Here is a 26738-nt window from a genome sequence, read left to right as displayed (position 1 = left end):
CGTATTTCTGAGAACACTTTATACAAGCCTTGCACAAGCCCACTCTCATAAAAGCGTGTCTGTGGTGACATCCGGAGCCACAAGAAGGGGAGCGGTAGAAAGGCCCAAAGTGGTGAGGACAGCCCACAAGTGGAACTGGCAGGACCGAACCCCAAGAGGGTGGGAAGGGGTGGATACAGCGTCGGAGACATGAGGTTCGGCGCTGCTTCCCAGCAGAGCCTTTCTGGAGAGGCACGGGACAGGCGGGGATGGGTGCCAGCCGGCGCCCGGCGGTCCGCCCGGTGCAGAGCCCCGGCGTGGGGCAGCGGTGCCGGCGCTGAGCACCCGTCCGGGTGGGAGATGAGCAGGGACGGCAGGAGCCAGCTCCAGGTAAGAGCCCACCCAGCCCTTCTGCGTGGCCAGGGGGGGACCACAAGCGCTCCGCTCCCCTCCGAGCTGCTGCTCTCCACGGTTAACCCCGGCGCCCGGCTTTATCCATCTTGGCTTTATCTCTGCTGCCCGACAGCGCGGACCTGGGGGTGCGCAGCGGGGCTGGCCCCACGCTCGCCTTGGCTTTCCATCAAGCAGATAAGAGGTGGAAGGGGAGGAGGGGGCAGGAAGGCGAGGGGCACCGGGGACAGCTCGCGCCCAGCCCCGCCGCCGCGGCATCGCTGGTGGGGAGCGCTCCCGGGGCGTCTCTCCTCCTCCAGACAAGGCTGCTTTGACCAGACTGTGCTCTTTTATGAAATCCCAGCCATTTCCCATGGAGAATTAATTTGCACAAGGCAGAAAAAAAAAAAAGATTGTTTTAGAGAATTTCTCATTTCAGCGTTTCTTTTCTCTTCTCTTGTTGACATTATTTGTATTTTTGTTTACATCTGCTCGTCATGAGCCATCTGTAATCCTGCACAGTGTACCATGAGCTGGCATGATATGACATAATGCGAGAGCTGAGATAGCCTATTATTTCTATTTTAGTTTGGAGGATATTTTAAACTTTATGTTATCCAGGAAATTTCTGAAATATTTGTCTTCATTCCAAGCCAGAACGAAAACAATTTTGGAAATGTCGGAAGTGCCCGTGAAACAAGTAGCGAGCGCTTCCAGCTTGGCCGCTGCCTGCGACAGGGTGGACGGTGGGGAGGCCCCAGCCCGGGGTGGGCAGCGGGCAGGGGACAGAGGGAACGGGGACTGGGGCTGGCAGCGGGATGTGACAGCAGTGGAGTCGGCTGGGGGTGTTGGGATGGATAATTCTGCCACGAGCCAGTGCAGCCCTGGATTTCCCTCCCTATCCAGGTCAGAACGCACTGGGAGGGCTGAAGGAGTGGGGTTGTGTCCGTGGTCGGTGCGCTTTGGGGCCTGCCTGCAGGCTCTCGCAGGGTTTTAGTCGGTCCCGAGCCCGAGGGCTTGCGGACACCTTGCAGAGAAGGCATGAGGCTGTGCCGAGCAGAGAAACCATCCCCAGTAGCCTCCCCGTCTCCTGGGTCAGACAGCTTCCTCGCTCCAGGCCATGCCAGGAGGGACTGGGGCTGCTCTGCAAACCCTCTCTGGTCTGGGAGGCACAAGCCTGGGATGCAGAGGCTGTAGCAGAAGGGATCTGCTCAGCCCAGCCCCAGTGCTGTGCCTGCTGTAGGACAGGAGCTGTGGGAAGCCAGGGTCCCGTCTGCGTGCGCCCTGCCGGAAAACGCCGTCGTTTTCCCCAAGTAATTGTCTCTGCCTCGCTGCCGAGACGCTCAGAGCTTTGCTTTGTGTGCTCTGGGAACCAGCGATTTGTAAAGACACGCTGCTGGGCTAATCCTCCACCAGCTCCCAGAGCCCAGACCAGCTGGGGTCTGGCAGCTCTTTCCCTTCTCCCTCTCGAGCCTCCTCGAACAGCGAGGAGCCGCTTACAGGTTCTGACTTATACGCAGAGCAGAGCGACAGCTCACTGCGGTTGGCAGCCAGGGCTGTACGGGCACGTTGTGCCAGGCGGGCACGCCAGCGGTGCCAGCGTGGTGCTGTGCCATGTGCAGAGTCCCGGGGGCAATGCCAGCCCTGGTGGTGAAAGCATCTTGGCACCATCCCTGCTCCAGAGCCGTCGTCGTGCCCTGGAGACGCTTTTACGGAAGGGAGCTCCTTTCACGGCACGGTTTGCCGTGGCTCCGGTCCACGAGCTAATACATTGGGGAAACAATAAAATTAGGCTCTAAAAAAAGATACCTTCCTCTTTGTGCGCAGGAAATCTCACGCTCTGCGTGGAGCTTTTAATAGCGAGCACAGTAGCGCTGCGCGTCTTGAACTGAATTAAAGCTCCCTCGTGCCGTTCCCCACCGTGCAGCTTTGCCGAGCCGCACGCCCCGCAGCTGGATGAGCATCGGGGGGACTGCTAGGAAGGGGGGGCACGACCAGTGCCTCCCAGATGATATTTGGGAGGGTAAAGAGGGCCTGAAGCTCGAGGCGCTGAGGTTTCTGTAGCTAGCAGCTGGCACGTTGGTGGGTGCCGGCTGGCATCAGACCCAGGATCTGTTAGCAGGTAGTGTACGCGGAGCTGGAGCCGCATTAATCTTGGGTATGCCAAGGAGGAAGGCTGGCACAGTGACATCCTCAGTGAGCCAGCTGTCAGTGCAGAATAAATAGAGCCCTATGAGCCCCGGGCTGCTGCAGGCAGCTCGCAGGAGGCAGAGCAGCAGGATGCTGCTGTTAACCACCCGCTGCCCGAGCAGACAGCGGCATCCCCCCAACCTGGATGGCTCGGTACACCCTGAGCCTGGGTTTTGCTCCCTGATTCCAGCCAGCCCTGCTGCGGCTCGGTTTGGGGTTAAGCATGGTGGTGCTGCGGGAGGGCTGCACAAATGGTGCTGGCGGGGAGGCTGAGGGGCACCCTGACACCCTCAGTGCCTGTCCTGGGTGCACCATGAGTGGCACCCAAAGGGGTGGCTGGCACAAGAGCCTGGTGGGTGAATTTGGGGGTGGCAAAGGGCCTGGGGGGGGACTTTGGTGCAGCACATAATGACCTTCCCAAGGCTACTCCAGCTGGTGGTGAGGCAGGAGCAAGGGGATAGGGTCTGTCACCCATTGCTGCCCATGGCTGTATGACCACCACAAGTGCAGAGCATGGGGACAGGCTGGGGGTGCACCCATGGGTGCTGTGCCCCAGGCTAGGCAGCACTGGGGGCTGCCAGGGTTTCCCTCCGTGGTGCAGGAGCCGAGTGTCCGGAGGGGACAGGCACCGTGCTGCGGGGAGGGAGAGGGTTTGTCCCCCCCAAAATGCATTTGTCCTGTTGTCCTCAGGGGAAACACTAACGCCACCGCTCTGTGCATATCGAGGGCCTGTGATTTTTAAGAAAACTCATTTTGAAGCTGACTGGAGTCTGTCAGAGCAAATTAGTTGCAGTTTCGGATAGCCACTTGTTTCTGGTTTAACCCTGGGAAAGCAACTGGGCTACAAATGTTTACCTTATGAGGTAAACCATCAATATCCTTGAAACTTTGATTAAAAAAAAAAAAATACTGGACTGGAGCATCTTGTGGGTTTCTCCCCACCCCCGCCCCCCACCCCGATTCGTTTCACAATATGCCAGAAGCATGGCTTGAGTTAGGGCTTTGGCAGGGGCTTTTATCATGATGGATATAGTGGAGGCTAGAAAAGAAATTTGGTTATCAGAGGATGCCAGAACTCAACTTCCTAGCACATACATTTAATAACGTGAAAGTTCTCCTTTAAAGGTCTCCTTAGAACAAGTCCTAGTCATCACAGAATGCATGGAGATAAATTAAATCACATTTTAATAGCGGAGAAGTCATTTCTGGGCCGGGTGCAACAGTGAAAGTATGTTCTCTCTTAGACAAAAGTAGCCTCATCTCCCATCAGAGTTCTGAATGCTACCATATGAAAAACTTAATTGGAAATGAAACCCCGGAGCTCCCCGGGCAGAGGCTCCACGAGAGGCTGTCACGTCCCTGGTAGCTCCTGCTGACACTGCAATCACTGGAGAGCCGCTCTCCCTCCTAGCAAACGAGAAGGCATCTCCAGGAAAGAGCATCTCATGCCTGTTGCTGCAGCGGTGCTGGAGAGAGGGGCCGGCCGTGGGTTTTGTGTGGCTCAGCCCCGGCTCTTCCTCGGGGAGCAGAGGCGCGAAGCCACAGCCTCCTGCCAGCAGCAGTGAGGCGCTTCCCACGCATGCCCCCTGCCCTTCACAGATCCCGCAGCACGTGCCTGGAATATGCACGAGTGGCTTGGAGGAGATTATAAAAGGCACAACGGGGAAATGGATGTGCATTTCCCAGTAACGTTAACCAGGAGCGTGGCTCCGACCTGCCCCTCGCCCCTCTGCCGGTGCCCCGGGGGCTGTCGGTGCTGTCTGCAGCGTACACATGAGGTGGAAGCTGGATGAGTCCCTGTGGTGCAGGGCTCCAGATGGTCCTGTCCCTTTTGGGGTGGCTGTCTGCTATACTCTGTGCCCAAGCATCTCCCTCAAATCACCAAAACCCCCAAGCAGGGAATCAGGCAAGTGTCCCTACATGGTTTGTGCTTCAGAGCTCATCCCACTGACTGGCAAGAGAGGAGCTGCCCATCACCCAAAGCTTCTGAATATCCAAGCTCCCTGAGTTATTTCACTGAGATATTTTTTAAATCCGCCTTTTCTGAACCTTGTGGCTCAGCGCCCTCCGAGCGGCGGGGGCGCGGGGCCACGCAGGATGGCTGTCCCCGCGGGGAGGGTGGCGGCTGAGGGTTTGGGACATATTTCATGCAGATGAGAAGAGTCGCTCAGTCATTCCCCTGTGCACCCTGGAGGCGTCACTGCATTTTCCCAGAGAATGGCTCATCTGAACTTGCACTGACTGTCTAAAACCACCAAGCCCCAAAGCAGACGTCGCGAGCATCTGCTCTGCCGCCCCGCGCGGCTCTCTGGCTAAGGCCTCGCTGAAGCATTCTTTCCTTTGCCTCAGACCATTGTTTTCGGCTCTGCCATCTTGTCGAGCCATGCACGATCCATTCTCTTCCTCGCGCCGTCATCTTGAAGATATTTCAAGTATGCACAGGCTCTTTCCGTGCAGATGCTGAGCTCGAAGCGGACAGCATGTGCAGAAGTGCCGCGGTGCGGCTGCAGGGTGGCACCGGCCATCCCCTGCCCCCAGCCCTCCACTTTCTCATCTTCCCTTTCCTTCTCCCCATCCCTGCCTCTCCCTTCCCTTTCCCCCAAGGCCCCAGGAGCCCCAGTCCTGGCTTTCTGCAACCCCAAGACCCGGCTCCCAGCGCTGCCCAGCCTCCTCCCTGCAGCTCCCCGCCGAGCGCGGCGGCGGGGCTGGGCGTTGCTGCTTCTCCATGTTTATAGAATTACCCAAATCCCTAGGCAGAATTAGCTCCTTGCAGAGCATTGCACTCAATTAATTATATAGTTTAAAACACAATACATAGACATATCCCATCCGCACCAGCAAAGCTTAGGGCTCCACTGGAAACCTCTCAAAAGCCGGAGTGCAGCAGAATTAAGGCCGTATGCGCAGCCTTAGTCGTGCTCCTTCAGCACACTCACAGCATAGAGCCTTTAATTATAATTAAAATAATTATAGACATGCTGCAAATGTTTCAGGGAACGCAGCGAGCAAGCACATTTCTACAGCTTTTGCTACACTGGTACAGCAAAATACGTTGCTGGTTTCGCTATACTTTTGCTTTTGCTATAGAAATGATTTATTTCCCCTGATTTCAATACAGTGATATTCCTCACTGCCTCCACAGGCTTTGGCTGACCCTGCAGAGGGTCCAGGGCCACCCCAGCTCTGCTCACGCCACCGCAGGTGACTGACCCCAGTGCTGGGGTCTCCTGAGGTCACCTGCGTGTGTCCCCGTGCCGGGGTGGGAGTCCACGGCAATGACAAGCTTCCTGCGTGGCCTTCCCCTGGGGTTTTTGTCACGCATGATGTCTCACATCTGGGATCTGACCAGTCGGTGAGGATGGCAGCGCTATTTCCACGCCAAGCTGTAGCTTTTTCACCCCCAGCCATTTCAGAGTTTACAGCTATTGTGTTATATTTTTTTTTAAATGTTGCAAGAATTTATATTGGGAAAAAGTGCCTCTTCTTTTTTTTTTTCTTTTCTCAGTGCCCTGGGAAATGTCATCCAGCAGGAATGTTCCCAAGAGCCGCTCGTGGCTGAGGGGAGGCTGGGCTCCAGCAGCTCTTTGGGGCCCCTCTTGCCCCATGCTCATGGCAGCATCGAGCCTGGCAGTGGGGCAGAAACCCGGGGAGGGAGAAGCTGCTCGTGGGGCAGCCCCCGCTGCAAACACTCCGCGTTTTGTGTCCTCCTCGCTGTGCTTCTCCCAGCTCCAGCTCTGGACAGAGTTCCGAGACGTGCTGGAAGTCCCAGCCCTGTGGCCTGTCATCATTTAAGCTTGACTTTAATAGTGTCTCAAAGCAATTTACGTTTCCCGAACATCAAAGCCCCCCGGAGTGATGCTGGGGGAGGCAGGGCTTCCCCGCATCGCCGGCACCGACGCTGGGGAGCAGCAGGACCCCTGCTGCTGGCGCTGGATGCGGTCCTGGGTGGTGGTGGTGGCACCATGGGCTGGCTTTCCTCTGGAGCAGACCCTGCTTCAGCCCGAAAGAAAAGCATGATGTGGTTTGGAAAGGTGCACCGGGCGGTAGATGAGGCTTTCTGCAGGTTTATTAAATAGAAAAATTGACTTTAATCCCGGAGCTACTGGTGCGCCTCGGGTAGGGGAGGTCAAGGGGAGGAAGAGCTGAGACGCTGCACGCAGGAAGAGAAGGGAAATTACAGCACAGATTAAAGCACGAGTGAGGTTTGTCTGATTGCCCTGCTACAAAGGTGCCGGGTGCCTTTTCCTGAAGCAAAGCACCACAAAGGTGCGTGGGCGCTGCCCTGGCATGGCGAGCAGCCACCCAGGAATCAGCAGCTCCCCATCTCCCTGCGGCACGGGACAGGACAGGCAGTACAGAGGAGTGCCCGTGGCTCTCTGGGGTTCTGCTCTGACCGAGCTCGTGGGGCCGTGTCCTGTGTGTGGGGAAGGAGGGCAGAAAGGATCCAAGCTGGGGAAGAGCTGAGAAGGGTTTTTGGGATCCTGTCTGCCTTCTACGGACAGAAGGGAAATGAGAAATGTGGATAGAGCCAGCGGAGGGCAACGCATGGGGCAAGGCAGGGGGCAGTGCCTGGGGCTGGGGTGGGGACAATGCACAACCAGGGCAGGGGGAGCCCAATCCTGCCCAGTGCTTGGTGCAAGGACTGTGACAGCTCCAGCAGGGCCAGGGATGGAGCCCTGGTCCACCTGAAGATCTGCCCGGGGGTAGTGACACAGGGATGGGGCAGGTGATGGGTGCTGGGAGCAGGCACAGCTTGGCTGCAGCTTTTCTGTACGACCTGACAACAACACACCTCAAAAATACAGCTCCAGGAGCATCCAGTGGGGAAAAATAAGAAGGAGAAAGAAATAGTGAGGTAGTGCCAGCCTGTATTACCTTCACTTCTGCCCCCCACCCTCCTGTGCACCCCGGGATGTTGTGGGGTACAGGGGGAGCAGCTCCCCGGTAGGAGTTCCCCGTGCCCGGGGCTGCCCCACAACCCCGGTGCTGGCCTCCTGAGTTTTGTAGAGGAAATTTTCTGGAAAAAAAATGGCAGAGGCTCCTGCCTCCACAAACACAGCGCGCTGCTGTCCCTGCCAGAGCTCAGCGCTGGTTTGCCTCAAGGAATCTGTGAGATCTGTCCTGCTGTGATCTGTAACAATATTGGGATTAAATTAGCTTCCCTGAGCTGCAGAGGGGTCAGCGTGTGAGGCCCCCTGGTTAATCCAGCAGGCCAAAGAGAACAGAAGCCTCCCTGCACCGGGAAAAGGAAAACAACGGGGTCTGTTTGCAATCCGTGGAGCTAATTCAAACAGCATTCCTCAAACAACAGGGGAAAAGGGCCTTCGAAGCGAGCGGGAGGGGAGCCTTTCCCAGCATGCGCGTAACGCCGCTCCAAGGGCGGAGGCGAAGCGCCCAGCCTGCACGCGGTGTCCGGCCCCGAGGCGAGGTGCTGGATGCAGGACGGCTCACTGGGGGCACGAATTCACCACCCACACGCTGCCCTCTCCTACATTCATCCCCCTTTTTTCCCTTTTTTCCATGCCTGGCAAGCACGGAGAGCACGGGATGCCCCGGTCATTCTGCGGGCACCGGGGAGCCCCGAGGTGCTTGCTCTGCCCTGTGAAAAGAAGCACGTCCCGGTGATCCCCCATGGCAGAGCAGCCCCTTTCTGCTGGCTCCCCCGTGGAAGGAATGATCCCGCGTGCCCCCGTGCCTGACCCCCGAGCGGGGCTTGTGCAGGCTGCGATGGGAACTTGATAGTTGTCTTTGCAACCAGAGTGGTTGTTTATGTAAGAAGTTAGGCACTTGGGATAACTGTATTACCGGGGACTGAGGACTGCAGGTGTGCAGATATTATTAAAAACAATTGCCCAGGCTATCAATCATCCTGCGCTAGATAAGCCCCCTGAAAAGCAGAGCTTTGTGTCCGAGAAGGGTGCAGGCAAACAGCACGGGGAAGGGCTGGGGCTGCACTGCTGCAGAGGCTTCAAACCGTTCTCCCTTTCCTTCTGGTGTCTCACCGAGCGTCTTTTCTGTTTTTTTGCTTATGCTGAGATATTATCAAAGGCTGATGAGGCACTGGGGATGAGTAATACATCTTCTGTGCCAGCTGAGAACTTGTAGGTGCTGGTATCTCCTGCAGACAGGGTTAATGCCAGAGCCCTGGTCTGCCAGGAGCTGTGCTGCTCGCTGCTGGAGCCGCTGGGGGGGACACCAATGGGTCCCATCCAGGGTGTCCCCATGGTCCCCAGGCATTATGGGGTCTCCATGGGGGGATTGCTGTCACTTGGCACCTGGGGACACAAGGAGATACAGAGCCGGAGGCACAGCTGGGTGAGCTCCACCAGATTAAGGCAGGGTTTTAATGGGGAGGGGAACCAAGTGCTCCAGCAGTGGGTTTGGGGATGTGGGAGTCACCATTTTCTCTGCAGAAACAGGGGGAGGCTCCTCCTCGGAGCAGGCACAGCGATGGTTTGTGTGGGGTGAGGCACGGAGCCCTGCAAGGGAACGGCTGGGCCTGGGCAGAGTGGGCTGGGACAGGGATGCATCTGCCCCAGGTTGTGCTGTGCCATCCCCACTGAGGATCATCCCTGCAGCCTGCTCGTGCCCTGGTCCCCATGCCCAGGACCTTTTCAGCTGAGGGTCTGGAGCCAGCTCCAAACCAGGGAGCACCCAGCACGCAGAGCCAGGTGCCCTGCTCCTTTCCCTGCTCTGGGTTTAGGCAGGAGCATTAGGTCTGCAATGTGCTGGGCACTGGACAGGCTCTGGGTTAGGAGAAGAGGCTTTTCATCTCACCTAAATAACATGGACAAATGTAAGGATGATGGAAAACCGGCCATCAATCCTTTTGGCAACTGCGGGCAGCGTCCAAGTCCTGCTGGAGCCAACGCAGTGCTTCACTGGGCTGATGCCCTGGCTGTTGGAGGAGCAAATCTGGTGAGCCCTTTCTACACAAACCTCTCCTTGATTGCATCCGGGCAGCTGGCAAACAAGAGGAGAAGCTGCTGGGAAGGGAATATTGGGGCAGCCCCTGGGAGCGGAGCACAAGGAACGGGGACGGCAGGAGCCCACCACGCTGCCCCAGCACCTGCGCGGCCAGGACTTCTGTGGGCTGCAAGGAAAACCTCCTGAGTCAGCGGCTCTGCTTTCAATCTGGAGTGGCTTGGCGTTTTTGCCCTGTGAAAATGTGGAATTTCGTGTCCTTTTGTACGAGAGAGAAACAGCCTGTTTAGGATTAATTTAGGATCAGCCTCAAGAGCCATTAGCTAAAGCAAAACAAAATGGTAAATTAGCTGCCTGTCAGAAGGGGAAGAAATGTGGGACTTGATGCTGGATTTATTGTGGAGGGTGTTAAGGCAGGATTTAGTGTGATTTACTGTCCTCTGCAATGATACCTTCTAACACCAGGGAGCTGGCAAGCACATCGCCCTGCCTTCAGTTGGACACACTGCGCTGCTCGCTAATTATTGATGCGCCCGGTAGCCCTGGTCCTACTGCTGGATTTGTCAGCGTTTCCATTATAAAGCTCTGTCTTCAGGGGTTTATTGCTCGCTTATAAACATTCGCTCCACACTGAAACTTGATCTACAGCTGTCAAATGGAGCTGCAGTGATCCGAGAAAGATTAGAAAGGAAAAGGTTTGGCCATCCAATGCAAGCACAGGATTCAAAATCCTCAGTTCGTGAGATTTTTCACTCTTTCGTTCAATTTCATGACTTTGTCCCAGAGCGACGTTTGATGGCCCTTCAGAACTTCCTAGAGTAGAAAGCAGAAAACCTCTAAATATAAATAGAAAAGGTCTTTAATGCGGAGACTGACGGCAGTGACCACGTAGCATCTGTGCAATTTTCAAACCACATTCCCTAATGCTCCTGCGAGACAGCAGTGAGCTCAGAAGATGCAGTTTACAAGTAGGAAACCAGGGACATTTAAAGAGTGCCGAAGACAATTCAGGACAAATAAAACGTCCATATCCACATGCATTAACACATGCACAGTGCAAAGGAAAAGCTGCATGAAGGGTGGATTCTTTTTGTTGCCTGTTCTGGGCTGTTTTGTATTTTTGTGCTCTTACCTGAAGAACACAAATCCCCAGCGTGTTTGGGGGACTTTATGCCATGTCCCCTCTGGCATCCCTCCTCTTCCTCATGGCAAAGAGCTCCAGAGCTCCTGCCAGAGGCTCCCAAGAATGCCTAGAAACACATCTTCAGAGGTGGCTCGCGGAGCATCAGCAGGGACCTGCTCTGAACCCAAGCGAGGGACACAAGAGGAGGATTCGGGAGCTCACTATCGGTCCCATGACAGCCTGAGGAAGAGCCTGTGCCCTCCGCCTTTCAGCCAGGAGCTGTGAAAGCTTGGGGAAGATGAAGTGAAGATAATACAGCTCATTTCTTCAAGACTTTTGCTACGCGCTGCCTGGTGAGTCACCCTGCTTGGCATCGCTCATATGTCAGCATGCTGTCCTGTAATGTCCCTAGGAAAACTTGGAAGCTGAGACAGAATTTTATTCATTACAGAAGAATTATGGCATCTGCTCGAGTGGATCTTACACCTAAAATAAATGCTGACATGTGTTCAGATGGTTAGAGGAGCTGACCCACTTCCCGGGGGAGCGCAGCCGTCTGGAGCCGGCCGCGGTCACAGCTGGCGGAAGAGGCGCTGGTGGCTGCGTCGCACCGAAAGGCAGGAGCAGGGGCTGTGCCGGAGGGAATCCCTGCTCCTGTGTGCTGCAGAGGGCAGGCACCTCCGGCAATGGGACAGGGCTGGGTATGGGATCCTTCCTGCTGACTCTTTCCTTGTAATGAGGGACGCCAGCCCCAGAGCGGATTGCTCCGTTGCAGCATCGCAGTGGTCTCAGGGCTGTGGCAAAGCTGAGGCTCCCTAAAGATGCAGAACAGGAGGAGGAACAAGCTGGGAGCCTGAAGCTCCTCTCCCTGCTCTGCAGAGCTGGGGCTGCTCAGCTGCCAGCCCTGAAGCTCTGCCTCCTTCCCTGCTGGTCCCAGTGCCGTGCAGATGGGGTTCCTCCCCGTAAGGAGCCAGCAGCCTGAGCCTGGGCAAGCTCCACCGGTGGTGGTTTCTGGGGATAATCGTCCATCTTCTGGTTCAAACCCATGTAGTGCCATGGGAAGGATGGCTGGAGGAGGAGGAATGAGAGACAAAAGGGGGAAGGCAAGGATGGGGCATTTTGTGTATCGCCTTCTGCATCTCTCTAGACTCCTGCCCACTGCAGGTCTCAAGTCTGGGCTTTAAAGGAACTGCTTGGTTGGGTTATCACCAAATAACCCCTAAGTTGAGAGTTCAGAAGACATCACCACCGATTTCTGTAGCACCCCTCAAAGACTGTGACCTGCAGATTACCTTCAGAGACAGGCAGAGGCAGTGCCACGAGGAGAGCCTCGGGCAGGAGCAGGCTTTGTGCCTGGGATTGCCACCAAGGGATGAGGAACGTGGAGCAGCCACGGAGACAGAGAGCGCAGGAGAAGACATGCCACATTCTCCTGTGCTGGGAATTAAGGTTTTGAATGGTAAGGGAGAAGATGGCATAGCCACTGCTGCCCCTTGCACAGCACCCGTGTGTCCTCCCGAACCCACCCATGGGTGGGAGTGGGCTCAAGACCCTGATTTCTAGCTCCAGGTGCCGATGGAGCAGTGCTGGGGGATGAGCTGTCAGGGCTCCCTGCAGATCCCCATGTTGCAGGCACTGTGTCTGCCCCCTGGGAGCTGGGATTAGGGTCAGTGACACACGGGGACACTGCTGCCATCCCTCTCCCAAATCCCCAGTACAGCAGGCAAACGGGGATGCTGGTGAGGGTGGTGGCCAGATCCTGCTCAGCCCCCCTGGGCACGGTGGCTCTTGGGGACCCCAGCGGGGTGCCCACACCTCGGCTTTCCCCTTCACACCCCACACCCCATGTGGAGCAGAGTCTGTCCCAGGAGAAGAGGAAGGGGGATGAGGATGGTGCAGCAGTGAGGAGGGAGAGGGGAGAGGGCTCATGGGCTGCCTGGGTGCGACGCAGGGCAGGGAGCAGCAGGGCTCCACTGCGGGGACGTTTTCCCACGCGTGAGCCTTTCCTCCCGTTGCACAGCCAGGGATGGAAAAATAACCAGGCTTTAAAGCTCATCGCCTTGGTGCCTTCCTCCCTCCCGAGGATAATAAGCTGCTTTTAATATTTGACATGTTTATTAACAGATGCAGTTGTGACAGCTGATGACTTCATATGCCAGTTACCACTGAAATGTTAGTAATAACTCGGAATTAACTGTCATAAATAAAAAAGACTACAAAGAGAACGGGATGTTGTGTCACTCTGCAGTAATTTACTGAGACCCCGTTGGCTCTGGATACAACGCTGGAAGGTCCTTTGTTGAGCTCCAGTCCGGGTTTTGCAACAGTCACAATATTTTGGCTGGATATTGTCTTAGGAGGTGGTACTAGTGGGGTGGAATTCCCTCATGCAGGAGTTTGCACTAGATGCCTTTACAAAGCTGGATACTCCGGTAATAATAATAATAAAAAAACCCTACCCGGTGGATGGGGATGGAGTCTACGGCACTGAGACCAGGATTTATTAATGTGCAAATTGCTCTGATATGATCACATACTTTCTGCTTTGCACACACAGGGAGCAGCGTGGGCTGATGGAGTATGAACTAGCCTGGGCGATCTTTACGAGCTGAAATCCTGCACATCACAGAAGGGTTTGTTTCTCTGCGCAAAACCTGGGAAGCTGTTAGAAACCTGCTTTTAAAAAACAAGTCAACAAACCCCCCCAGACCCAAATGCACCAGACTTCTCCATGAACTCGCCATGAAAGTATTTTTCATTTTTTTTGACAGAGACGTGCATGTAACTTTCTCTGGAGGAACCGAGGATTTTTGTAGTTGGTCTTGTAGTGTTTTAAAGCTGGGAAACCAGTAAGAGTCTTTTCAGCAGTGATGAGGGAGTGACAAGTCAGAGGTAAGGGCTTCAGAATGCATGTTTGTTTAGATGAAGCTTTTGCAATGTGGGCTGCTAATGAGGAACGCGAGCCTTGTCAGCATCCGACTTGCGGCTTTGCCTTGTGCAACGCGGATAATGAGTTCAGACAATGAAAGCTGGGAGAAATCACAGCCCGATCTGCCGGGATCCCCAGCTCCCCCACCCCCAAGGTGAGCAGGGCTGTGCAGGGGAGCCGGGCTGCCTCTCCCTCCCGTTCCCGCTGCTTTCCCTTCCCAAAGCTGGCACCGGGGCGCGCAGAGCGAGTCGGTGACACTCGTTAGTGCGCGGAGCTCGTTAGGGCTCCTGGACCCGCCGTGGCTGCTCGGTGTGCTGCCGTGCACCGGCTCGCGGGGAGAGGAGTGGGCTCAGGCTGCACAATTTGGGGACTGACCCGTTAAGTGGTCCCTGACTCGATACCGACCCTTAATTCAGCCTCCTGAGGAGGACGGCACCCATGGGGGCACGGCGCACAGCCGAGGAGCGTGGGGTAAGTAAGTGCTCCTTGGGGTTTTTGGAGGTGGGATCAGTGGGGAAATGGTTAACGGCGATCATGGGAATAATTACACGGCCGTGTTAACACCCCGGGTGCTGCCGTGCAGGGGAAGTGCTGCCGTGTCTGGGCGCTGGGCGGCTGAGCCTAGGGGTTAGCGGGGACTTGGGCTCCATGCGGCGGTGATCCCACGGCTGGGCAGGGACCTGGCTCCCTTCTGGGTGTCCCCAACGTGTGCTCGGATCGTGGCGAAGTCTCAGACCCGTCCTCATGGTCCTGTGCACCTACAGAGCCGGGCTGCAGCGTGATGCAGGCGCTGGGGGATTTTCATCCTCAGGCTCCTATGGTTTCTATAGGCTCAGACATGTGTGTTCCCCTGAACGGCCCTCGAGGTGGGTGTGGGGGTGTGCAGGTGATGTGCTTTGGGTTTAAAGGAGTGTTTTGCAGCAAAAGGCTTTAAAATCAGGCAATGCTGGCAGGAGCAAATGTTGCACAGCGTGGTAGGAATGGAGCCTTTGCTCTCCTGTGCACTGGTCACTGGCCAGCAGTGCAGGAAGCCCTGCAAGGTGAAGGTCCGTGAACTTGAGGCAGTGCTTAAAGATGTTTTTTGGTGGCCAGGCTTTAGCTGAGGTCCCGTGGGGACCCAGCACTTGCAGCAAAACCTCTGCCCACAGCTCCATCCCCTGTGAATTATTTTGCCTGGAGTCCACCTGTGCCCCTGACCTCCTGCCTGCCAGCTCACCTCTGGCCCGGGCTGGGGACGCGGTGGCTCTGCGGGACGCGGGTGCTGTGCCATGCCTGGAAGCCACCATGGGGAAGAGGCTCCTTCCAGCTGGCTCCGTGCCCCGGCCCCGGCTGCGAGAGCAGCAGCACCACCCTGAGGGACGTGGCGGGGAGCGAGTTTGGGGCGCAGGAGCACCCGCTCTGGTGGCAGAGGGGGCATGGATGCGACCCTGCCAGCACACCCAAAATAAGCCAGCCACAGCAAACCCCGTGGTCCCGTTGTCTGAGCTAGACCCGAGCACCTTTCTGCCCCCACCGTGGGGCTGGGAGGCTCTGCTGGCAAAGCAAGAGCTGGAGGGGACGGGACAGCCTGCGGGGACAGCCATGGGGTGGGAAAGTGTCCTCCCCTGAGGATGGAGGTGTTGGCTGGAGACCCTGGTACAGGGACAGCTGGCAGCCATGCCCACAGGCAACCTGTTGCTGGGATGATCCTCTGTGATAGCAAAAAGCCTTGTAAAAAACACAGAACTCAAAAGTTTTTGCAGCAATAGCTGGCCAGGAGAAAGCTCAGGCTGCCCTGCTTGCTGCCTCCCACCAGCACAACTCCTGGCCCTGCCCTGATGCCCAACGCTGAGGCTCCTGGCTCTTTTTCATGTTGTGTTTTTCCTTCTGCTCCTGAAATCAGTGCTGCTCGCTGGGCTCTGCAAGGCTCAGGTTTCCCACGCCATGACATTTCGGTGGTAGAGCTGGCACACGGGGAGTCCTCATGGGGAGCTCCCACCTGGAGGACGCTTTCTTTGCGTATGGCCCAGCAGAAAACCCCAGGTGCTGCTTAGGGTCTTTGCCCCGGGCTTCATTTCTGCTGGTGCCCAGAGGAGTGGGTTACACGGCAGCTTGTGGCTCGCTGGGCTGCTGTCAGCCTGGGAAGTTTGCTTTTAAAACCACGCATTTAGAGTCAATTGTACGATATTGCTGAAAACCCTTTTTTGGCCACATTCGCAAGGGAATCAGATAGGAGCTGGGCATTGAGCTGAGCTGCTGCGTGCTCACGTAGGACATGGCATTAAATCCCCACACACGTGGGGGCACCATGTGTGTCTGCCCTGCACCTCCCTGGCTGCCAGCGAGCACCCCACTGTGCAGCAGCACAGCCTCCAAGGGTTAATGAGGATTTTTGGTTTTGGTGGGAGGCTCTGGGTTTCAGTCCGCCCGGCCTGCGCTGCTCCAAAAAGCTCTGGTTTGAAATCCCTGGCCTGAAACTTGCTTTGGTTGCTACTGTTGCAGTGCATCCTGTCACCAGTTGGCATTTGGTGAGTTACTGAGATTTAGGGGAGGCTTAAAGCCACGTGAAGTCGTACCTAAAAGCAAAATAAGCTGGATCCTTCTGGGACCCCAGCTGAGCTCCTGCCTTGCAGCTCCTGCCCCGCTCCCGTGGGCACAGCAGAGCCTGCAGCCTGCCGCAGAGCTCCGCTGCTGCTCCTCGCCCCGGCCCGGCAGCAAGGGCAGTGGAAATCCCCCAGTAAAAAATTTCCTGGTGTTTTACAGTGCCGAGCACAAGCGCTCCCAGAGAGAGGACTGTGGCACTGGTAATCGCAGGAGCACTTGGAGCAGCCCGAGCTCACCGGGGCTGGGGGCTGCTGCTGGGGATGGGGCAGGGGGGTGCCCGCGGGCAGGACCCCTCCTCGTCCCGTTCCCCATCTGCAGGGTCACAGCACGGCTCCACAGCTGTGGGGGAATGCAGTGCAGAAGCTGGTGGAAGGAGTCAGACCTCAACAATGCTGCGGAGAGCTCCGCTGCCAGATTGTTTTTTAGTATTTTATTATTTTATTTTATTTTTTTCTTTTCAGTGAAGTTTATGGGTTAGGGATTTTGCAGAACTTGGCACTCGGATATAATATCAAATGAAGACCTTCTGGTTCGGAAATTTGACTTAATGCAGCCTTCTTTTATTGCTTCAAGGATTAGGCAGAACAAAGTGGCTCTGCATGTGCTGCACGGGGCCGCTGGCCGGGTGAGACACCCTGCGGCAGCCGCGATGCCCACGCTGGGCACCCATGGGACTCTCCACCACCCAGGGCTTCAAAGAGCTTCTTCTGTAGCGTGTAGGTCTCTCTGCCCTGCTGACTGAGAGGGAGACTGTCCTAGCCGTGAGCACAATGAGCTTTTGGTGGAAACTGTCCTTCTTGTGCCGATTCTGCAGTATTGGGCATCCCATGGGTGAGCCACCCCTGCGTGTGGGGTGACCCTGGGGGTCCCCAGCTGTGCAGGATGACCTCACAGGCAGCACGGGGCAGGCAAGGCACAGGCACCGGGTGCAGGGAGCACCCACGGGCATGCAAGTTGGGCACATCTCTGGGTCAAGTAGGCATAACGGTGCTGCACAGCCAAGGAAGACGCCTGGGGGCTCGCAGGCAGATGGGGTGCTTGGTGTTGCTGCTCCTCTTGCAGCTCGCAGCGTCCTTGCAGCCCTCACCCACCTTGCGGGTGCTTGGAGGCTTCTGTGTTTACAAGGGCCACATGCAAGTGGCTGGTGCTGAGCTGCTCTCCGGTTCTCACCTCCTTGCCCCACTCCCCAACTGCGCTCAGCTCACCAAGGCCAGCTCTGGGGAAGCCCCTCTGATGTGAGGAGCTCCAAAGGGGCTGGGATGGGGCCCCCTGGGGCTGGATCCTGACACCCGCAGCTCCAGGGCACCCAAAGGGGTGCGTTCGGAGCCCGCCCGGCTCCCAGCCCCACCTCAGACTGCGAGCTTCAGATGTCTCGGGGAGGCTGCACGAGGCTTTTGCCAAGGGAGGGCAAGGCATGCAGCGAGATAAACGCGTGTGTGGGCTTCTGCTTGTTTGAAAGGTGCCTCCTCTCCTGCTGGCTATGTCCCACCTGGTGGGACTCGGCTCCGCTGCAGCAGCAGGGCTGGACAGGGAAATGGAAATGGAAATGGAAATGGAAATGGAAATGGAAATGGAAATGGAAATGGAAATGGAAATGGAAATGGAAATGGAAATGGAAATGGAAATGGAAATGGAAATGGAAATGGAAATGAGTTAGAAATAGAAATAAGTTAGAAATTGAGAAAAAAGAATGGGAAGAATGAATAAACTTCTGGAGTCCGGTCTCCTAGCATATTTGCACCGCTCCCACCCTCCAAGCAGGCTGCCAAGGTGAAATTCAAGTTTTCTCCTCAACTCCAGGATGTGGAAACTCCAAATCCTCTGTGCTCGGAGCTGGTGTCCAGCCGGGTGCTGGCAGCCGAGCGGGCAGGTCCCGGGGTTCATTACCGCTGCTGCTGCACTTGGCCGCTGTCCTGCCTCCAGCCCTCCAGCATCTGGTCCTTCTCTCCCGGCTTCAGTAAACCTTCGGAGAGCCCGTTTACATTACTGATAGCCCGATACGTTCGGTGAGAGGCAATATATCAGCAATTTAGTTATTGCGGATTAGGTCTCGAATATCCCAGGGATATAACGTCGGTCTTTCTCACCTTGTGTGTAGGAGGACTAATGGTAAATTATCTGGATGGTTTACATTTTCTGGTTTGTATTGGAGCTCCCAAGGACCAATTCATCCTGATTGAATTGCAAACAAGGCTTACTGTCATCTCAGATGCAGGGGCCAGGTCTCTCCATAAATGAATTCAGAGCAATTCAGGTTACCCCAAATTCTTCCTGTCGATGGGATAATGGCATAAATCCTGCTAATGTTTAGACTGGAAATTGTTTGCAGCAACCTGAGCTTGACTGATGGCTGCAATAGCATCAAGAATCATAATTTGTGTCCTGAGGTGAGGGTGGGAAGAGCTGGGAACCCGGCTCTTCTCCTGGGGGGCAGACCACAGGCACAAGTCCTGCGCAGGGAGTTTGGGGGGGGTTGAATGTGGAGAATGTGTTGGGGACCCACCATGGCACAGGCTTCTCAGCATCCAGTAGTTTTCTGTGCTGAGTGAGCAGCTGTTGCTGGACGCTCAGGCTCTTTTGGGGCTAGGCTGCAAGGAAAGAAGGAGGAAAAAGCATTTGCTCCATTTGTGTTCTAGGTTTTCCATGGCAGGTCCCTGCCCCTGCGCCGAGTGAGCCCTAAGGGATGGGCTCATACGGCTGAGGCTCAAGCCTCACGCTGGCTCTTGGCACGCTGGGGGAATGTTGGCTCCCTGAAAACATCCCCACTGCTGTCCCGAAACAGTGGGGGAGGTTTGCCTGAGCTGTGACTGTTGTGTAAACATGGAAGGACGTGGAGCAGGTCCAACGTGTGTGTCCTGCAGGGCACGTCACCTGCGTGAGCACTGGGATTAGCAACAAGGGGCAGCCAGAGTGGGTGGCAGCGGTGCTCCCCCCGGTGCAGCTGGCTTTTGGGGATAATTTGGGGAGAGTTTGGGCTGAGCTGCGCTGACACGGCCCTGCTGAGCATCCCTGGGGTCCACCTGGTGGTGCTGGGCCATGCTGTGCCGTGTCGTGCCACCCACATCATGCCATGCCAAGGTGTGCCATGCCGTGCTGTGCCATGCCATGCCGTGCCGTGCCACATCACCTTGTGCCGTGCCATGACATGTCGTGCCATTCTGTGCTGCTCAGAGGATGCAGGGAGCCGTGCTGCCTTCACCCCTCCCTGCAGGGCTGCCCCACACGTGTGCCCAGGGATGCTCAGCGCAGGGAGGCTGCAGCGGGTGAGGGTTGTGATCTCCGCGCGGATCTCCGCTCCGGTAAACACTCCCAACAGCCCAGCTTAAGCACTTGACAGTGTTTATAAAGCAGCTTGCAGCAAACAGGCTTGGAAGTGCAGAACAAGTTGGTGTTTACACAAGTGACTAATTATTTATTTGAAAATCCCCTGGATGATGCTGCGGGCTGTAACGACAAGCACATGGGCAGCGCTGCGCTCTTGCCCCAGCAGCTCTCAGGGGAGTCTCAGCGGGGATATGGTGAAAAGTTCAAGGCTGTTGGGGCGAGAGGATGCCAGCAGCACCCCGCGGTGCCACGTGCCCTCCCGACAGTGCCGGTGCGCTTGAACCAACGCTGCCCTGAGGCTTCTGCTCTGGTGCTCAGCTCAGCATCGAGACGTGCTGCTGCAAGGCCCGGCAACACACGGGTCACATCTTCCTCCAGCTGCTGCCTCGAGATGTTGCCAACCTGCTACTGCTGCTACGAGCAGCAGTTTCCAAGAGCTTTTCTGCTGCGTGCGTGGCTGCTCAGGGCTCCTGGTGGTGACGCTGGGGTGCAGTCAGCCCCTGGAAGCACCTTCCTGGGCACAGGGCTTGCTCCCAGCTGGAGCGGGGTGAGCTCCCATGGTTTCTTTGGTCCCTGTGTGCTGTGGGGATGGAAGGTATCTCCCCAGGACAGCTGAGTACAAGGTGTGTAAGCAGCAGGGTCCTGCAACCCTTTGTGATGCCCAGGGCTGCAGCCGGGCATCGTTCCAGCCCCATTGCCACTGGCCATTGGGGGCATCAGTGTCTGCACAGTTATTATAAAGGGATTAAAACCCTTTTCTGTTTCATTTGACCTCACTGAGTGAATGTTGTTGCCTTTATTCCCACACAATGGCAGCAGTTGGTGGGGCTGCGCTCTGCCAGCTGCGTACAGAAGAGTGCAGCCCCACCGTGCTGTGCCAGAGCTTACTGCTCAGCCTGGGAGTCGTGCTTCCTCCGCTCCTGGAGCATCCAAATCCACCTCCGCAGCCATTTCGCAGAGCTGCGTTTGCAAGGACGGGGAGCTCAGGGCGTTGCAATTGCCTTTGGAGCAAACCGCAGCATCTCGGCAGCTCTCAGGACAATCCCTCCCTGTCCCCAGGGACAGCGCTGCACACCCAGCTCGACTCCCAGCCCCCAGAGGTGCCCTCTTGATAGGAAACATATTTTGCGCTTGGCAGCCCGCAGTGGCCATCTGCTGCTTGGCGAGCAGGGGCTGAGGAGCACTGGCACTGCAACGAACAAGTTACGGCTGCAGTTGGGTTCAGCAGCCACAGATGGCAAGACCATGGCAGGCATTTCCATGAAAAAAAAAAAAAAAAAAAAAAGACGTGCAGTTATTTATTAAGGCAAGCAGAAACGTGCAGGTGGGGTTGGAGGGTGATCCCTCCCCCTGTGCTGCTCCCCCAAATTTTGCTCTATGCTTGGCACCATGCTGACCCAATCCAGACAGGAACGATGGAGACCAGTGTTCGTTATCCAGTGGAGCTAATCCTTTCTCCTCTTCCTTTCCAGTTCCTGCACGTGCCCGTGGAAACTACGAGCAGCTAACGCTCACTGCGCGAGCCCCCAGATGGGACTAGACCCAAGCTCCTGCGCTCCGTATGGGGATGAAGGCAGAACCATGTTACCTGCTACCTAAGGCCTCTGCTGCTGCACCGGTAGCTTGTGGATATGGTCCTGCACCAGGCTTCACACACAGACTCTCAGCTCTGAGCCAGCCCCAGAGGTTTTAGTGGCAGCAGAGCCCCCCGGGCACGGGACGGACTCCGATCACCCTGCGATACAGGGCTGCAGCGCTGGAGAGTTACTATGCAGCTTGGACTGCTTGTGGTGGTGTTTTTTCTGAGCTCGATGGATCTAACAGGCAGCAGCAAAGTGGTGAAGGGCAAGAGGCAAAGACGAAGTACGTATGAAACGTTTTTCTTCTTCTCTGCTCCTCATCATGCGCTGCCGTTCGTGGAGAACGGGAATGTTTGTGGATGCGCAGGGTGGGCAGAGCCTCCTGGTGCCCAGCGAGGTCTCAGCCTTCCCCTGGTCCTGTGCAGCTCTCCTGCTCGCAGGATCCTGCCTGTTGTGGTCCCTTTTCCTGTGGTCATGGCCGGGGAGCTGCAACCCGAGGTGCATGGCAAGGGCGGGTTTTAATTATCCCCTGCGGCCGGGACGGGCTTTGGCCAGCCCCACCCCGGGACTCGAGCAGCCCGAAACGCACAAAAGCAGCCGCATGGGTTTCCCCTCATTTAGGCGAGCTCGTTTTAGAACTGGTTTGCATTCAAACGGCTTTAAATTGAATTACAGAAAAATGATTTTATGTTAAAACTGGGACTGCTGGAGCTCCGTGAGAACAGGGAAAACTCGAGGTCGTGGCTAAAGCTATTAAGCATGATTCCCAGCGAGTCTCGGTTCATACCTTTGCCACAGAAGCAAACCTCAGTACTGTAGGGTGCAGGAGGGATGGGGCTGGATTCCTGCAGGGATCCCTGCTTCTAGAGCCCAAAATGCAGTGGGGAGGTTGGCCCAGACCTGGCCAGCCCTCCTGGCAGCCGGGCACCTCGGGTCCCCAGCCTGGGGATCCCTCTTGCTTTCTGTCTCATTGTCTGAGGCTGCAGCAGCCTCTGCACCCTGCAGACAAGTGGGGACTGGTGACGGGGCAAGGACAAGGAGCAGGGGAGCTGCTGGGACCCCAGGTCACGGTGGGAGGGAGAGGAAAGCTTCCCCACCTCTCAGGCTGACATGTGAACACTCTGGAGCTCCGCACTTGCTTTTGAAGTGTAGTAAACACAGCTTTTAAAGGAATACATTTTAAAATACACGGTCTCTCCATAAACAAGGACACTGCTTGCATAATAAACTAATAAAAATAACCTGCATTCTAGCCTGCAAAGAATGCTATTGGTTTCAAAACAAGCAGCATTTTACATGATAATTAAAAGCAGAAAACTCTCAAGACATGGGGTTGAGTATTTTTCTTGGACTGAATCTAGGAGCTGAGAACACATCTCTATTTTGGGGGCAGTGAAATCTCCTACGCTGCCAGATACAGTGAATGCAAGAGGGGTCACAGTGAGATGTAGCTTGGCCTCAGCCCAGCTCAGAGCACAAGGCAGGATTACTCAGAGCGTTTCCCTCCAGCACTGCATGGCCCCGGTCCCTGCTTGCCCTGGAGGTGCCCGGAGCGGCACTGCTGTGTGACCTGTTTGGGTGAAATCCTGCTCTTACAGGGCATTTAGGCAGTGGGGTGCTGTTTGTAGCTGATGGCTGCTTTGGGGTCCTGGACATAGCAGATGCAGAGCTGCAGTGAGTGCAGGGGGGCCAAGGCATCCCCTGGGCAAAGCCATGCGCAGGGACAGGGCTAATGAATTATTGAGCTGGGTTTGATTTGTTCTCTCCGGGTGGCACTTATGTCAAGATATGAACTCATACTTCACATCAAATATTTATGGCAGCTTCCCTCAGAGGGGGATTTGTCTCCAGGAAGCTGCTGGCCGCTCTCCAAAGAGCTGGCTCCTGCTGGAGTGGCAGGGCTCAGCAGTGATGCCCCGTCTCAAGCTGGCCGTGGTGCCGTGTCCTTCCTCATGGGACAACCCCGAGCCCTGGGGACTATCAGAAAGGGCAAGGCTGGGGAAAAATCATGGAACTGCAGAGCTCTGGTGTCCCTGTGCCAATGGGTGGGCGCTCACTGCTGCCTCTCTCCTGTTCTTCCAGTTAGCACCGAGCTGAGTCAGGGCTGTGCCAGGGGCTGCGACCTGTGCTCCGAGTTCAACGGGTGCCTGAGATGTTCCCCCAAGCTCTTCATCCTTCTGGAGAGGAATGATATCCGGCAAATCGGGATCTGCCTACCATCCTGTCCACTGGGATACTTTGGCCTTCGCAATACAGACATGAACAAGTGCATCAGTGAGTATCAGTGGTGTCTCCGTGCTGCGGGCAGGTCGTGGTGCTCCTCTCCTCTGCCTGTCCACAGTCATGAAGCAGCTCTCTGAGTGAGAACTTCAGCCCGGGGCTGCCTCGTTCAGCCAGAGCACCAGAAAGAAGCTGGACGTGGAAAAACACGCTCCATTCCCTGGCAGTTTCATGCAAACCACCCTGACGGCCAGGTTTCTGTCCAGCTCAGTTTCTTTGCAGCCCATATTGTGGCTGCAGCTGGAGCGGCTGAGACTGGGCTTTGTTCTTTCCACTTTCCCACTTCAGCCAGTTGGTGCTCGGGCTGAACGCAAGCCCAGACCTTTTCCACCCTGCCTGATTTCCACCTGGAAGCTGCTGCCGCAGCACAGTGGCTCTGTCCCATAGCAGGGAACAGTGCAAAGAAAACTAATGGCTATTCGAGTAGCACAACCAGGCCTGGCAGGGCACCCAGAGACTTGCCCTGGCTGCTTGCAGCCTCCTTGGAGCCAGAAGCAAACTGATGACAGCAGTCAGGAGCCTCCTGAGCCTTTGGGACTTAGCCCTCCCACTGCCCATGCCTGCTCCCTGCCCACCCGTACCCTCTCCAAGCTGCTCTGCCTGCACAGCCTCAGCCCCAGCACACGCACACAGCGCAAATCACAGCTCCCTTGTGCTGCTCAGGCTAGCCCAGCCTGCCAGCACTCGTGTTCGCGTCAGACTGCGTGATGGCTTTGTGTTTTTGTTCCCCTCAGAATGCAAAATTGAGAACTGTGAGTCCTGTTTCAGCCGAAACTTTTGCACAAAATGTAAGGAAGGTTTGTATTTGCACAAAGGGAGATGTTACGTCACATGCCCTGAAGGCTACTCTGCTGCCAACGGCACCATGGAGTGCAGCAGTCCTGGTAAGCGACACTCAGGCACCTTCCACTGAGCTTTCTGTGCATCCGTCGGGTCCTGTAGCATGTATTGCTTCAGGTTGGCTTAGGTGATAAAACAAACCCTTCAGAGATGGTGCTGCACTGGTGTCTAGTGGGTGATGGTACCGGCGTCCCTGTACCCAGCCCTTTGGAGCCTGCTGGGCACTGTAGCACCATGACATCAATGCAAACTGCTCGTGGAGCGTGTACAGCTCAGGGTTCACCATATGGTAGGAAAGGGGGTGTTGTGAAAGCCTAGGAAGCTGCTGGGGAAGCACACACGCTCCTCCAGCCTCGGGTGGGAAGAGGTGCAATGCTGCAGGGGGGCTCCTGGGTGGGTGGAGGCAGCCGTGGAGAGACGAGAGTTACCTCTGGCCTTTCTTGTTATCTGGCAGCACAATGTGAAATGAGCGAGTGGGGGCCCTGGGGGCCCTGCTCCAAGAAGAGGAAGCTGTGTGGCTTCAAGAAGGGTAATGAGGATCGAACACGGCGGATCCTGCAGGCTCCCTCCGGAGACGTGTCCCTGTGCCCCGCCACCACGGAGGTGCGGAGGTGCACCGTGCAGAAGAGCCAGTGCCCCGAAGGTGAGTGAGCACCGGGCGTTTCACCACCTCTCCCCAGCACCACTCCACGTGGCAGTATTTAGCCTAATGGCCCAGCACGATAAAAAGGCAGCTGAGCAAGCTCCGTGTGCTGCACAGGTGGGAGGTGTCACCTCCTTTGTAGGAATGCTTAGGTCTGTGCTTTTCCCGGGAATTGCTGTGTCCACAGGATGAATGGTGGCTTGGTCATCCCCTTACGGGATGGACAAGATTGTGGCTGGGCTGACTGCTTGGAGGGGAACCGGTTCTGAGAAGTGAGTAACAGCACGGGACCAGCGAGCAGGGAAGGTGGGGGGACAAGCCCCGCCTGGCTGCCAGTGGTTCAGGCTGCAAGGTGCATTAGCAAAAGGGAACAGGCTGTGGTGGCAAGGAAATGCGAGTCTCAAATCTCCTGCCAGAGGCTGGGAAATGCAAAGCTAAATCCAGATTTGAGCCACCTTCCCTGTGTGTATTTAGGAACAGCTCGCAGTACAAAGAGCAGGCTGGCAGGTGGGCACCTGTGTGGTTGGAAGGGGCTCAGCGACCCCTCAAGCCATGCCAGGAGCCCACAGGACCCCGCTGGGCACACTTGTCCTGCTGGGAACCTCACCCCTGCCCTTTGCTTTACTGCAGGGAAAAGGAAGAAAAAAGAAGAGCAAGGAAAGCAAGATAATACTAATGGGAACAGAAATCGGAAAGACACCAAAGATGCTAAGTCTGGCACCAAGAAGAGGAAGAGCAAACAGAGAGGGGCCGTGGTCCCCGCCACATCTGCCAGCCCTACCCAATAGCTGCCCCTTTCCGTCACCTGATGGCAAGACTTCATTGCTGCTATGTATATGAAAGCTTTATTGAATCAGAGCACTGCTACACAACATTACACATGTTCCGAAAGACAGACATATACTCCTAGACTAGACCCGACAGAAGCCACATACACGATACTTAAGGAGGCTGCACCCCCAGGACGCGGACGGCACCCCTCCGGGGCGAGGAGCGCGAGTGCTCGCGGAGGGACGTGGCAGTGGGACGCTGCGGGGACAAGAGGTGAGGATGAACCAGAGCAAAGGACAAGGGCACAGGACCTTATGACACAGTGCCTCCACGCCGAGCCAGCCGCCTGGCCCCGGCACAGCACGGTGGCAGCCTGGCGGACAGGGCTGGGACTGAATTTCTGCTCTTCCAGACCAGGGAACTGGACTCACGCAAAGGCAGTGGCCTCTTTCTCTTCCCCCTCCCCTTTATTTTGTGTTTTAAGCTGTATGACTTTATCATTGAGAATAATACATGTTAAACGTTTGTGGTAAGAGGTCAGTGGTATCTGCCCTGAATCTGCTTCAAAGAGTTATTTCAAATTAAAAAAGAAAAAAAGAAAAAAAAAAAAAAAAAGATGACAACCAGCTTCCTGAGTGTGTGGTTCATGCCTTGGCCCCTATGGAGGCTGGTATCCCACAGGACAGAGACTCACTTGTGGAAGGGAAACACACAAAAGCTGTAAGAAAATCCCAGAAAATGCTGCCAGCTGCTTGCAGCCTGAGCTCAGCCCCACTGCCCACACAGGACCCACGCTGCTCCCCACCGTCCCCCAAGGAAGTTCCAGTTAAAGAACCCAGCTTGAGAAAAGGAGAGGTTACAAAACACCAAAGGTTGCCGAAACGTTGTGACTTTGCTCGTACGGTCACAACTACCAGACTCCACTCTGGGGCTAGGGCCAGGCCTGTCCGTTCGGCCCAGCACTGCCCCAACGCACAGTAGGAGGGAATGAAGGCGGGAGGGGGACGGCACGGTTCAGGCCCCGTGAAGAAAAGCAAATGTTTTAAGTTTGGTAGAAAGCGCTGGTCTCCCTGTCACCAACGGGAATGTCCTGGATTGAGCAAAAATGCTCCTGCTCTGCAGGAATTGGCACCAGGAGCCAGGAGGAGGATGGTGCTGGATGGAGACGTGGTGAGACCGGAG

The 26738-nt window shown here is 56.1% G+C and overlaps 1 protein-coding gene across 7 annotated transcripts; it reads left to right on the top strand.

Annotated features, from left to right (window-relative positions):
- The first annotated feature begins 261 nt into the window (after window positions 1-261).
- On the top strand, window positions 262-26189 carry RSPO1 (R-spondin 1). Of its 7 annotated transcripts, none has more exons than XM_084497259.1 (8): window positions 11525-12065; window positions 13164-13239; window positions 13378-13498; window positions 20915-21305; window positions 23105-23296; window positions 24037-24186; window positions 24597-24785; window positions 25416-26189. In XM_084497259.1, the coding sequence occupies exons 4-8, from the start codon at window positions 21212-21214 to the stop codon at window positions 25571-25573; spliced, it is 783 nt and encodes a 260-aa protein (XP_084353385.1). In that variant the 5' UTR covers window positions 11525-12065; window positions 13164-13239; window positions 13378-13498; window positions 20915-21211; the 3' UTR covers window positions 25574-26189. The 7 variants fall into 7 exon arrangements, with proteins under 7 accessions (XP_084353386.1, XP_084353385.1, XP_084353388.1 ...); XM_084497258.1 differs by lacking the exon at window positions 11525-12065 and adding an exon at window positions 12994-13038; XM_084497262.1 differs by lacking the exon at window positions 11525-12065 and adding an exon at window positions 12971-13038 and having other exon boundaries at window positions 13164-13498.
- Window positions 26190-26738: the final 549 nt, after the last annotated feature.

Source organism: Aythya ferina, assembly GCF_964211825.1.
Source record: "Aythya ferina genome assembly, chromosome: 24".
NCBI classification, from domain to species: domain Eukaryota; kingdom Metazoa; phylum Chordata; class Aves; order Anseriformes; family Anatidae; genus Aythya; species Aythya ferina.
This window is presented reverse-complemented; position numbering and strand designations above follow the sequence as displayed.

What these genes read in the sequence shown, in the direction of transcription:
- RSPO1 (XM_084497260.1), top strand. Translation starts at nt 21,212, where the DNA reads ATGCAGCTTGGACTGCTTGTGGTGGTGTTTTTTCTGAGCTCGATGGAT. An exon ending in AGACATGAACAAGTGCATCA is followed by an intron (nt 23,297 to 24,036) that starts GTGAGTATCAGT and finishes TGTTCCCCTCAG; the next exon opens with AATGCAAAATTGAGAACTGT. An exon ending in GAAGAGCCAGTGCCCCGAAG is followed by an intron (nt 24,786 to 25,415) that starts GTGAGTGAGCAC and finishes GCTTTACTGCAG; the next exon opens with GGAAAAGGAAGAAAAAAGAA.